Raw genomic sequence first — 11,346 nt, forward strand, 5'->3', positions numbered from 1 at the left:
TCCGACGCCGACCTCATCTCCTTCTACCTCCGCCCCATGATCGCGGGCGAGCCCCTCCCTGAGGCCGCCGCCAGGTTCCTGCACACCGCCGACGCGTACGGCGCAGATCCGGCCGCCCTCGTCTCGGGCCTCCTGCCCGCGGTCCCGCTGGCGCCCAAGACCGGGGCCGAGCGGCGGTGCTGGTACTTCTTCTGCTCCGCCAAGGCCCTGTCCGGGCACGACAAGCGCAGGTCCCGCGCCGTCGGCGGCGGCGAGGGCACGTGGCACGCCGAGAAGGGGAGGGCGGCCGTTCTCGACGGCGAGGGACGCGTCGTCGGGTACAAGCAGAGTTTCAGGTACAAGCCCATCCATTCCGACGGATCCGTGGAGGCCGTGTGGCTCATGGTCGAGTTCCGTGTGGCTCATGATCGTCAAGGAGATGATGAGAAAGGTGAGACGGTTCCAGTTCTTTGCAAGGTCTACCAGAGCCCGCGCAAGCCCCGATCTGCGTCCGTCCCGACGTCGCCGGCATACAGGAGGGGGAGGAAGAGGAAGGCCGGAGACGACTCAGCTCCGGTGAAGACTGTGAAGCGGCGGCTGCTTGTTCCTCCTGCTGCACCAATTCTGCTGTCGGCCGTCGAGCCACAGCCAGACTTGAACAACTGCTCGGATGGCGTCTCAGTGGACCAGCTTCTTGATGATCTCATGTCCGGCCTCACGCCTGATCAAGTCTTGGGTGACTTCTTGATGCCTTTACCTGAATCAGATGTCAATTGCAGCTTCTCCATGGCCAATGAGAATTCTGATCAAGTCTTTCTGGGTGACTTGTTGATGCCTGTCCCTGAACCAGTGGTCAACTACAGCTTCTGCATGCCCGACCATGCCGGTTCCATGGTGAGCAACTACGGCACCGTCCTCCATGGTGGTTCAGTCACACCCCTTTTTCACAATTCTGATCAATTTGACTTGTCGGTGCCCATCATCGAACCACTGCCAACTGACTTGCAGAGCCAGACAGCAATGCTAAATTTCAGCTTCCTGTCGTGTGCCCCGTATGCTGGAATTTGCGATTCTTGGACAGTAGGCGAGAGCACGGACGATGAAGCGGCCTCAGTCAGCTGGTATGACTCTGCTCAAAGCTCACCAGAGGTTCCAACCGAGTGGATGATGCAAACACCATTTGCCACCCCATATCTATTCTGAAGCTGACCGGCTTCGTATTGTGTGTGTGTTTTCGCTATCCCATTGACAGGATACATTCAATCGCCATTTACCCCAAGGATAGGATATAATACATGTTTTTGTAGCTTGTACCAAGGTTCAAGACCTTGTTGTGTTTTTGACTTATAATGATCTAGTTATGTATGTCAGGATACATTATTAAGTAGTACTGGCTAAAAGAGATTGGGATGTGTATTGTCATCTTTAACTGAATTTAGATGTCTGTTCAATCTGAATTTAGATGTTCTATTATTCAGCATGTGCTTGCTTGTGATTACTGTGCTGTAAGCTGTAATTAATCCCCTCTAGCTGCTGTTTTTGATCCTACAGCTGGTTCATGCACTTGGGATCCTTTTCTGTATAGGGTTTGGATCTTAATTAGAGTGCAATGCTTTTCTAACAGCTGGGGGAGAAATTGATGAAATTGAACTCATAGAAAAGGAAAAACTATGAAATTTACTAGTCCTATTTACAGTTTCACATTGTTCTAGCTAACTCTTTCAGTACACCTAACATTTCATATCGGGATTCCTTATTCCATAATTCTCGAACCTATGACTATGGAATATTGGACAGTCACGCAGATTATCTCGGTCTTAGAAATAGTTTCCCTCCGTATTACTCATGCGATATTTCCATCTCATTTAGGTGGAATTTTGTGGTAGGCCTATGTGCTGGAGGCCTGGAGCACTCGTACAGTTTCTGCATCTTCTGGTAGGATCTTTGATGAGCAATTGGCGTGCTTCCTTGTTCTGGTTCTAATAACGATTAAAATAGTTTTTCAACGTTTTGTTTTCTCCTTGAACAGGCAAAGGTGCCTATTGTAATGCGCAAAAGATTCATGTCAGTCTGACAGACAAGGTAGCCTTTTTTTTTCTCGTATACAACTGTACAAGAACGATATGTGCACACCAGTGTGTGCCTGCCATGAAAATCTTCCAGTGACCATAGAACCAATGTATCTGTTCATTTAAGTACTTCAGTATGCAGTCATAATTCATGTAATTCAGGTAGGTCATGCAGCAGATGTGAGCCAATATAAATTTGTTCAAGGAATTCACTGACGTTTGTAGGGTAAGTGAATCTTCCCCTGATTAATAAGGAAAAGTATTCTGAGTAGGATGGATTTTTTCCTTTCATTCTTTTAGTTTTATAAATTTCTGAAATGTATTTATCACGCATGCGCCCACTTTTCTCCTTTATGTTGTTTCTCTTGTCCTCCTTTGAAATGTACTTTCTTTTAGGGAGTATGAAGGCTAGGCTCTGCTGCTGCTGATCTGTCCCATGGTGGTCTAGGAATTGCAGAAGCCTATTGGGAATAATGGCTTAAATGATGGAACAATCTCTTCTGGTAACTGGGTTTGGATATGTGCTCCGTGAATTAGATTTTATTAAATAATTATCAGTTTGGTAGAAAGTGGGACCGTCTTATTTTCTTATTCTCAAACCTCACCACATTTTTATCCGGGTAATGTTTTTTCATGTCTTGTGTTACTAGAGTACCTGAATGGACTGCCAGATATTTCTATGAAAGATACATGGAATTTTTACTGGTCTTAGCACTAAATACTCCACAAAAAGAATTTACCTTCAGTTTGCTGGTAATCCACCTGATGCGGCCAAACTTTCACTCGATATGGAAATCCAGCTGTCTGCATAGACAGAAGTTCTTCTTTTGGCTTCTCCTACAAGACATATTGAACACAGGGACCTACTTACCAGAAAGAACTTCTATGTGGAAAACAACAGATGTGTTCTGTGTGATGATGAATCTAATAAGGATTATATCCACCTATTATTTTCATGTGATTTAAGTCAAAACTTCTGGATTGCTCTGGGCTTTGAATGGAATGCAGATTTGACTATATTTGATATGTTGATGGAGGCCAAAAACAGAATTACAATCAAATGTTTCAAAGAATGTTTAGGTTGCTGGGCCCTATGGAAACACAGGAATGGCATCATCTTTGATCACAAGCAAAGAAACTTAGAATATTGCATCAGTTGCTTCAAAGAACACTTTGCTATGGTGATCAAGAGAACCAAACCTAGTCTTAAGGAGGGAATGCAATCATGGTTAGATTATTTGTAGGAACATTTGTAAGACCATAGCTATGCTATACCCCACCATTTGTAATTATTCCATTATATAATGAAAAAAAGTTACAGTAGGGGCCTGTTTTTGCTAAAAAAACAGATAGTTCTTATATTCTGGAATCTTATAATTTGGTTTGAATATTGTATAGAGCTAACCCATGGCATGGATGGTGGATAGTTTACAGTCTTTGGTCGTTCTGTTCTTGTTTCCAGTGGTGCTGTTCACAAACAGGCCAATTTTCAAAAGTAGTTTGTTCTCTAATTTGGTAGAAATCACCTCCAATAATGTTATTACAGTACTAATGTATCACGCATTGACAGTCATACTAATATCTCTAATGGCCAGGGCTAGTTCTGACTATGTCTGTGGTGGAAGCCCATACAGCGGCAAAGGAGATGAGAGGACTAGCGCCAAGTATGACCGTGAACGCAGCAAAGGCAGTCCTGCCTATGACATGCGCCGCAGGTTAGCATGCTGAAAATGCTTCCTTGTGTTTGCCAAATTGCGTTGAAGCGCCACACTGAGCTTGTTTTCATCTGTGCAGCCGGGAGGACTGATAAGCATACCATGCTTGCGCTCAACACCACCTGCTTTGGACCGAATGGCTGCACATCTAAGTGATGGTCAAGTGGGTTATGTTAGGCAGCCAGAAACTTCTGTAACCTGGCTAGCTCTAGCTGAATGTTATGTCGATTTGGTTTCAACTGTGATTATTAGCTTAAATGTTGCAAAGGGATTATTTCAGTGAGACCATTGGGGAGCGATGAGATGTACCGTGTATTGAACGACAGTATCACATTACCAGTAAACTTTAATTGTTCTTTCATATGTTCCTGTTCTCTGCTATTGTTTCTATTTTGTGCTGGTCAACATGTCCAAATTGCTTTGCTACCAGCTCTCAACTAGAGCTAGTCTGTGTGTTTGTGGTGTTCCGGATGTTGCATGCAAGTGTTGCTGTGCTGGATTTCTGCACACTTTTCAAATGATTGACGATCAATTCATGTAGATGGAATTTCACATGAATCTGTTCAATTCTTGCATCCCAAGATGAACTGGGATCACATCCTCTGCCTAAATGCATAACTTTGATCTCTGTATCAGGATGAAACGGTGTATCATTATGTGCATAACATGCTTATGTGTTGATAAGAAAAAGAAGATAGTTGTTGCATGCATGTGTTTGCATAACGACATTCGTGACAGTTCTTTGTGTGATCAACGCTTTCTGTTGTTTGAGGGAAAAGATTACTTTTCGGGCGGACCTCTGCACAATGGAATGGCCTTTGATGGCGGCGAGATGGGCGATTCGCTAAAATCTGTCTAGTCATTATTTTTGTAGGCAAGGCGAGCAAACTTGAGAACTTGCATTGTACTAGCAATGTGCCCGTGCGTTGCAACGGATCCAAAGTAAAATAGTACTTGTTCACAAACTTGAAAGAAAAACACTCTTGTTTTGATATAGATATATACCACTAAAAATATATTACTTTTCACTCAAAATATATTTCTCAGGCCGTTTTGATGAGGTGAGGGAGAGATGTGGTTGCTTATAAGATAATAAGGGGGTTTCTGCAAATTGGAGCAGAGAAGTGGGCTATTGTTGCAAAAATGCCACAACTTTTCTCACAGCCGTTAGATGCAGATCTAATGGTCGGAAATGACGGATGGCAGACACACCATCACCACCAACTGAGAAATTTTGATGGCAAGAATATTTGTAAAATTGTCGATGGCTGATCTAGCGTATTCTGCATATGTGGAGGTAAACATTCCTTTCAACCTGTCCAGAATGTGTATGTAGTGCTAATTTTCAATGTGTCACATGAAAGCAGATTTTTTATTTGCTTGCTGCACATGGATAGATTCACTCGATGCATCGGTAATCATTATGTATGGTCAAGATGAATGTATTTTGTAGAACTTCATATTCACGCCAATTTGCACAAATAACGGTCTGAAACAATTGTTCCATCTACTAAAGTAAGTACTCGAAGGGCTATTTCAAAGTTTACACCATTCACCACTGAGAATAAACTGCTATCCATAACTTTGTTCTGAACCCATCCTCACAAATTTCACAAGCTTATTCTCACCACAGCTTATGGTGGACCTAACTGGACATCTAGATGCACGCACAATCCTAAGCCATTTCAAACTTTATTCAACGTTTCAGATGCCCCTAAGACTCACTCTAGAAAGAAAAGAAAAAAGAACTGCTAAGCTAGATCCTTACAGCCCCTGTGAGTTTCACTTGAGAACACTTACTATACTCTCTTTGTGCCACAAATAAGTGACATCATGGATACCTTCAGTTAAGCTTTTTAAACTGACTATGAATACCATTTTAATTGTCCAAAAAATTGAAAAGTACAGATTTGCCTTTAAAAAATTATAGTTTTAAAATCTTGTAAATAGATTGTGTTATGACTTAGTGGTCAAAGTTACCTATTGAATACCCATCTTGAGGACCATGCCAACTGTCTCAAGTCATTTATTTGTGATGTTGATATGGAGGGAGTAGCACAATTTCAACTGAAACTGAATACTCTAAACCAAATATTTCATCTTTTTTTGGCATTTGTGCCTTCAAACAAAAACATTGATAAGCAGCAATTACACCAGGCACAGGCATGAACAGAACAAACCCATTTGCCATTGCACTCCAATCCATTGGATACACAACGTTTAACAATTCCCCTTTTTCCTTTTTCCAGGTAAAAAAATTCGAGATCTATCAACCAACTAGATGACTCTACATGTGGACTTTTGGGGGAATGGATCAGCCCAATCATTTTCCTATGATGACACATAAATGAATATGCAGACTAAACATCAGCTCATGTGTCATACAAAATGGTGAGTTGGGTACTCATGCTCGTCACCGTTGTAGTCGTAGTACAGCCTCTCCCCCTTGGAGATGTCCCTGTTGGCCACCAGGAGACAATGGCACTCACCGTCGATGGCGAACCGCACACACTTGAGGTTCTGCTTCTTCCTGCCTTCCCTGCAATGGTCATCCATCGTCACACAAAATTTTCAGACATGGTTCCGAACAATGCATACGTAAATGCACGGTGGTCGGAGGAAGAGGATGCTTACGGCGTGTGGTTGTTGATCCCGTTGATGAACCGCGCAATGTTGCTCCGCTTGTCGGGGCAGATGACCAGGCTCTTGGACGGCGGCGCGGCGGAGAGCAGGGTCATCATGCTGTCGCCATCGTCGTGCTCGCGGTTTCGAAGGTAGTCCACGTCGCCGACATACTCGGTGATGATGGTCAGGTCCTTGATGTGCCTGTCTGCCTCGACCGTGAATCTGTCCAGGAAATTCCACACAATCATCATTAGTGCCTGAATGATTCTGAAGAACAAGTTCAGAAATGAGCAGTGAATTGTGCAGATAATACTAACCCTTCCACCGGGTCGAAGACGACGAGGAGAGGGGGCCATTCCCCTTGCTCCATCATCCTCTTGCACAGGCTCAATGTCTCTGCATCCTCCCTCGGCAGCACCTGAGATGAAATGTCACCCGAGATTCAGCAAAACAGAAACTGAATTTAGTGGAGATCGGGTGGTGGAATTGGAGAACGCGTCTGACCTGCATCCCTCCTGCCTCGAGGGCGGACTGGTTGGCGGACCGAGGCGCCATGCCGGGCACGTAGGTGAGGTCGTTGCTGAAGACGGCGCCGGTGGCCGTGAGCGCGGTGGCGAGCGAGGCCATCTGCGTGAGGCGGCGGCCGGGGTCCTCGCTGGGGGTGAAGGGCAGCAGCTTCCGGCTCTTCTTCTTGGACACCACCAGCGCGCTGGCAGCCTTCCGCTTCCTCTTCTTCCCCTCCGGCGGCTCGGCGGCCGCGAACGCCGTGCGCCGCTGGATCTTGAAGAAATCCACGATCTTCGTCTGGATCAGCGGGAACTCTGAAACCAAATCACGAGATCCGAGTCAGCGAACGAGCAGATCCAATCCAGAAATGGTCAACGAGATAGGAATCTGTTTCAATCGACTTGCGTTTGGGCATCTTGGTCTGGACGGCGGCGGCGGATTTGGCCGAATGGGCGGGGGCGGCGGGGGCGGCGCAGGAGGGGCAGAACCAGTCGCCGGCGGGCACGCGGGGCAGGATGGGGCGGAGGCAGAAGATGTGGAGGCCGCGGTCGCAGCCGTCGCAGAGCAGCAGCTCGTCCGCGTGGCGGCCGGACCCGCACGCCTCGCACCTGACGCCGCCGTCGTCAGCGCCGGCCGCCGCCCTGGGCCGCCTGGCGGCCAGCCACCCCGCGCGCGTCCGGTGGCGCTGCTGCGTGGCGGGACCCATCTGCGGCGCGCGTCCGCGGGAGGCCGAGGGGAGCCGGGGATCGGGAGACGGAGGGCGGGCGGGGGAGGGGAGGGTGGCCGTCACGAGTTTGTGGATGGGGGGAGAAGTAGCCGGAGAACGGCGGGAGAAGGGGGGCGAGTTTTGGCGCGAACGGGGCTGCTCGGCTTCGGCTTCGCGGGAAGCCGAGAGAGGGAGCGCGCGCCGCGTTTCGCTACGCGGGTTCGGGTTTTTGGCGCGAATCGGTGGGCCTGGGGGAGCGCCTGTGTCTTTTTGGGCCGCCAGGGGGCTGGGGGAGCGCCTGTTTCATGGGCCATCAGGGCCGGTAGGTTCTGGATTTATTAGCTGCCTTGCAACAACTGATGGGCCCAAGCCAGGTACTCTACTAAATTCGCAGCATACAATTCTACAAAAAAAAGATCTCAAAGAAAAAAACTCCTAAAAAGATTAGTTCTCGGGCGAAAAAGAAATACGGTTTTAACAAATTTAAAAACATTATTACGTAAAAAACGATTTGTGCACGCCAGCAATGAGAAGAAAAAAACACATGTACATGCGTGTGCTCGTCAATTTGCGTGGATTGAATATTTTTGTAGCACTGAATTTTGCCCCTTATTAGACACAAAAATGTTGCTTTTGTGCTTCTTGACTGCGCGGGTGGCAAGAGGTACGGCAGTGGGTAGTCTTGACGAAGTTGCTGGTGGTGGTGAAGTATGAGCTCAGATGTCAATTTAGTTGTCGATTCGTTCGTGGTGTGCCTTACACCATTATGGGCTTCGTGACTTTGGTCCCTCCATGTGACGTGGGGTAGATATCGAGCGAAAGCTTTGTGCCCGACTTCTGGCAGCGATGCCTGCGGGTATTACATTCCTCTTGGGGCATTATTGTGCTCTTTCTCTCGCGTGTCAAGGTTTTGGGGGTGAAAACTCTTGTCCGCTCTATCGAACTCAATGACTGTGACACTCTATGTCATGACCTTCTTGGGGCATCGTCGGGGATCTCAAATCACGTAGCAACGACATCTGCTACGACATCTTCTGGTGGGCTCAGATCATAGCTCAAAGTATCCTTAGTGCTGGCATGTGGCAATCTTGATGCCTCCTATTCTTTAAACGTGCCCATCTTGTTCGCGCTCTCGTTCCTGGTTGTTTGATAGGTTGCTCTTCGATGATGGTTGGGTGAGGGGCATAGCAGTGCAAACCATGTTCCTTCCGGAGGCGCGGGTCATGATCCGTCGGTTCCCACGGGCTATTCTTCTTCCGATGTGGCTTCTACAGTGCTTAAGCTTGCCCATGATAGGGGAGCGCTCCGTGCGTGTCTTGTGCTTTTTTTGATGTATTTATGTCTGTCCGGCTTTTATTTTATCTGATTCCTAACACCTTGTATTGGTTGACCGTATGGGTTTATTATAAAGTGAAGCCAAAGACAGTTTTGGAACAGATTCCTTGATTCTTCCAAACTTTATAGTAAGAATTTTGCTTTATGATCTCTCTATGTAATCGAGTCTGTGAGTTATATATAATAAAGTTTAGTGTTGAGTCAAGGGCTTGATTATTTTGCCATGATCTTGGGTGCATAAAAGAAAAGAGAAAAAGAATAAAAAGAAACAAAAAGTTCATATTGATCTTATTGAGAGTAATGACTTCACATAGAAAGAGTATGATGATTAAAAGTTGTTGGGAATTGGCAGACATAGCCTTGGTCATTGTTGCAATTAATAGGAAGTGATAAGGAAAGAGAGGTTTTCACATATAAATATATTATCATTGACATCTTTTATGATTGAGAGCACTCATTAAAATATGACATGCTAAAGAGTTGATGTTGGACAAGGAAGACAATGTAATGAGTTATGACTTTCTTATATCTGAGATAAAGTATGTTGTCATGGTTCCTCTAACTTGTTGAGCTTGCCTTTTCCCCTCATTCTAGCCAAATTCTCAGCACCAAGTAGAAATACTACTTGTGCTTCCAAATATCCCTAAACTAGTTTTGCCATGAGAGTCCATCATATCTACCTATGAATTGAGTAAGATCCTTCAAGTAAGTTGTCATCGGTGCAAAGCAATAAAAATTGCTCTAAATATGTATGATTGATTGGTGTGGGAGAAATAAGCTTTATACGATCTTGTGATGTGGAAGTAATAAAAGCGACGGACTGCATAATAAAGGTTCATATCACAAGTGGCAATATAAAGTGACGTTCTTTCGCATTGAGATTTTATATATCCAACCATAAAAGCGCATGGCAACCTCTGCTTCCCTCTGCGAAGGGCATATCATTTATTATTATCTTCTACCTTATGCAAGAGTCACAATGATCTTCACCTTTCCTTTTTCATTTTATCCTTTGGCAAGCTCAGCATGTTGGAAAGAACATGATATATATATATATATATATATATATATATATATATATATATATATATATATATATATATATATCTAATTGGATGTAGGGGAGCATGAACCATTATTGTTGACATTACCCTTGAGGTAAAAGGTTGTGGGACAAAACTATAAAGCCCCTATCTTTCTCTGTGTCCGATTAAAACTCTGTAACCACAAGTATCGCGTGAGTGTTAGCAATTATGGAGGACTAAATGATAGTTGAGTATGTGGACTTGCTTTTTAGCTCTGACATAGACTCTTTTCGATGTTATGATAAATTGCAAGTGCTTCAATGACTGAGATTATAGTTTGTTGGAACCCGATAAGGATTATGATTTATACTTTTGCATTGTGAACAGATCATCACTTGAACATAAGTAATCATATGACAAAATCTATATATGTTGCTGTTATGAGAATAATCATGATGCCTTCATGTCCGTATTTTATTTTTATCGACGCCTCTACCTCTAATCATGAGGACATATTTATTGTTATTGGCTTTTCGCTTGAGGACAAGCGAGGTCTAAGCTTGGGGGAGTTGATACGTCCATTTTGCATCATGCTTTTATATCGATATTTATTGCATTATGGACTGTTATTTCACTTTATGTCACAATACTTATGGCTATTCTCTCTTATTTTACAAGGTTTACATAAGGAGGGAGAATGCCGGCAATTGGAATTCTGGGCTGGAAAAGGAGCAAATATTAGAGACCTATTCTGCGCAACTCCAAAAGTCCTGAAACTCCACGGAACATCTTAAAATAAATAAAGAAAAATCCTCACCAAAGATGAAGGCCAGGGGGCCCACACCCTTCTCACGAGGGTGGGGGCGCCCCCCCTAGGGCGCGCCCTCTACCTCGTGGGCCCCCTGGTGGCTCTCCGATGCCCATCTTCTCCTACACGAGGTCTTTCGATGAGAAAAAAATAAGAGGAACTTTTTGGGACGAGACTCCGCTGCCACGAGGCGGAACCTTGGCGGATCCAATCTAGAGCTCCGGCAGAGCTGTTCTGCCGGGGATACTTCCCTCCCGGAGGGGGAAATCATCACCATCGTCATCACCAACGCTCCTCTCACCGGGAGAGGGCAATCTCCATCAACATCTTCACCAGCACCATCTCATCTCGAAACCCTAGTTCATCTCTTGTATCCAATTCTTGTCTCAAAGTCCGGGATTGGTGCTAGTAGGTTAATAGTAGTGTTGATTACTCCTTGTAGTTGATGCTAGTTGGTTTAATTGGTGGAAGATCATATGTTCAGATCCTATATGAATATTATTACCCCTCTGATTACGAACATGAATATGCTTTATGAGTAATTACGTTCGTTCCTGAGGACAAGGGAGAGGTCTTG

At 45.2% G+C, this 11,346-nt stretch overlaps 2 protein-coding genes across 2 annotated transcripts; one reads left to right on the plus strand and one right to left on the minus strand.

Moving 5' to 3' along the window:
* Positions 1-1,376, plus strand: LOC119315589 (the record flags this gene model as incomplete). The annotated part of the gene is made up of 1 exon (XM_037590149.1): positions 1-1,376. A coding segment is annotated over one exon (1,182 nt), but the record flags the coding sequence as incomplete, so codon positions are not given.
* Positions 1,377-5,846: 4,470 nt separating this feature from the next.
* On the minus strand, positions 5,847-7,601 carry LOC119314458 (histone-lysine N-methyltransferase ATXR6-like). Its single transcript, XM_037589181.1, has 5 exons — positions 7,301-7,601; positions 6,893-7,209; positions 6,706-6,806; positions 6,398-6,610; positions 5,847-6,302 (listed from the first exon to the last, which is right to left on the minus strand). The coding sequence occupies exons 1-5, from the start codon at positions 7,599-7,601 to the stop codon at positions 6,143-6,145; spliced, it is 1,092 nt and encodes a 363-aa protein (XP_037445078.1). The 3' UTR covers positions 5,847-6,142.
* Positions 7,602-11,346: the final 3,745 nt, after the last annotated feature.

The sequence above is a fragment of the Triticum dicoccoides genome, chromosome 6A (genome assembly GCF_002162155.2).
Source record: "Triticum dicoccoides isolate Atlit2015 ecotype Zavitan chromosome 6A, WEW_v2.0, whole genome shotgun sequence".
Taxonomy (NCBI): Eukaryota; Viridiplantae; Streptophyta; class Magnoliopsida; order Poales; family Poaceae; genus Triticum; species Triticum dicoccoides.

Excerpts from the sequence above, each read along its gene's own strand:
- LOC119314458 (XM_037589181.1), bottom strand. The coding sequence starts at position 7,601 with ATGGGTCCCGCCACGCAGCAGCGCCACCGGACGCGCGCGGGGTGGCTG. Across the intron at positions 6,611-6,705 it reads GTCTTCGACCCGGTGGAAGG|ATTCACGGTCGAGGCAGACA; the intron begins GTTAGTATTATC and ends TTTCCTGGACAG. Across the intron at positions 6,303-6,397 it reads GGGATCAACAACCACACGCC|GGAAGGCAGGAAGAAGCAGA; the intron begins GTAAGCATCCTC and ends TGACCATTGCAG.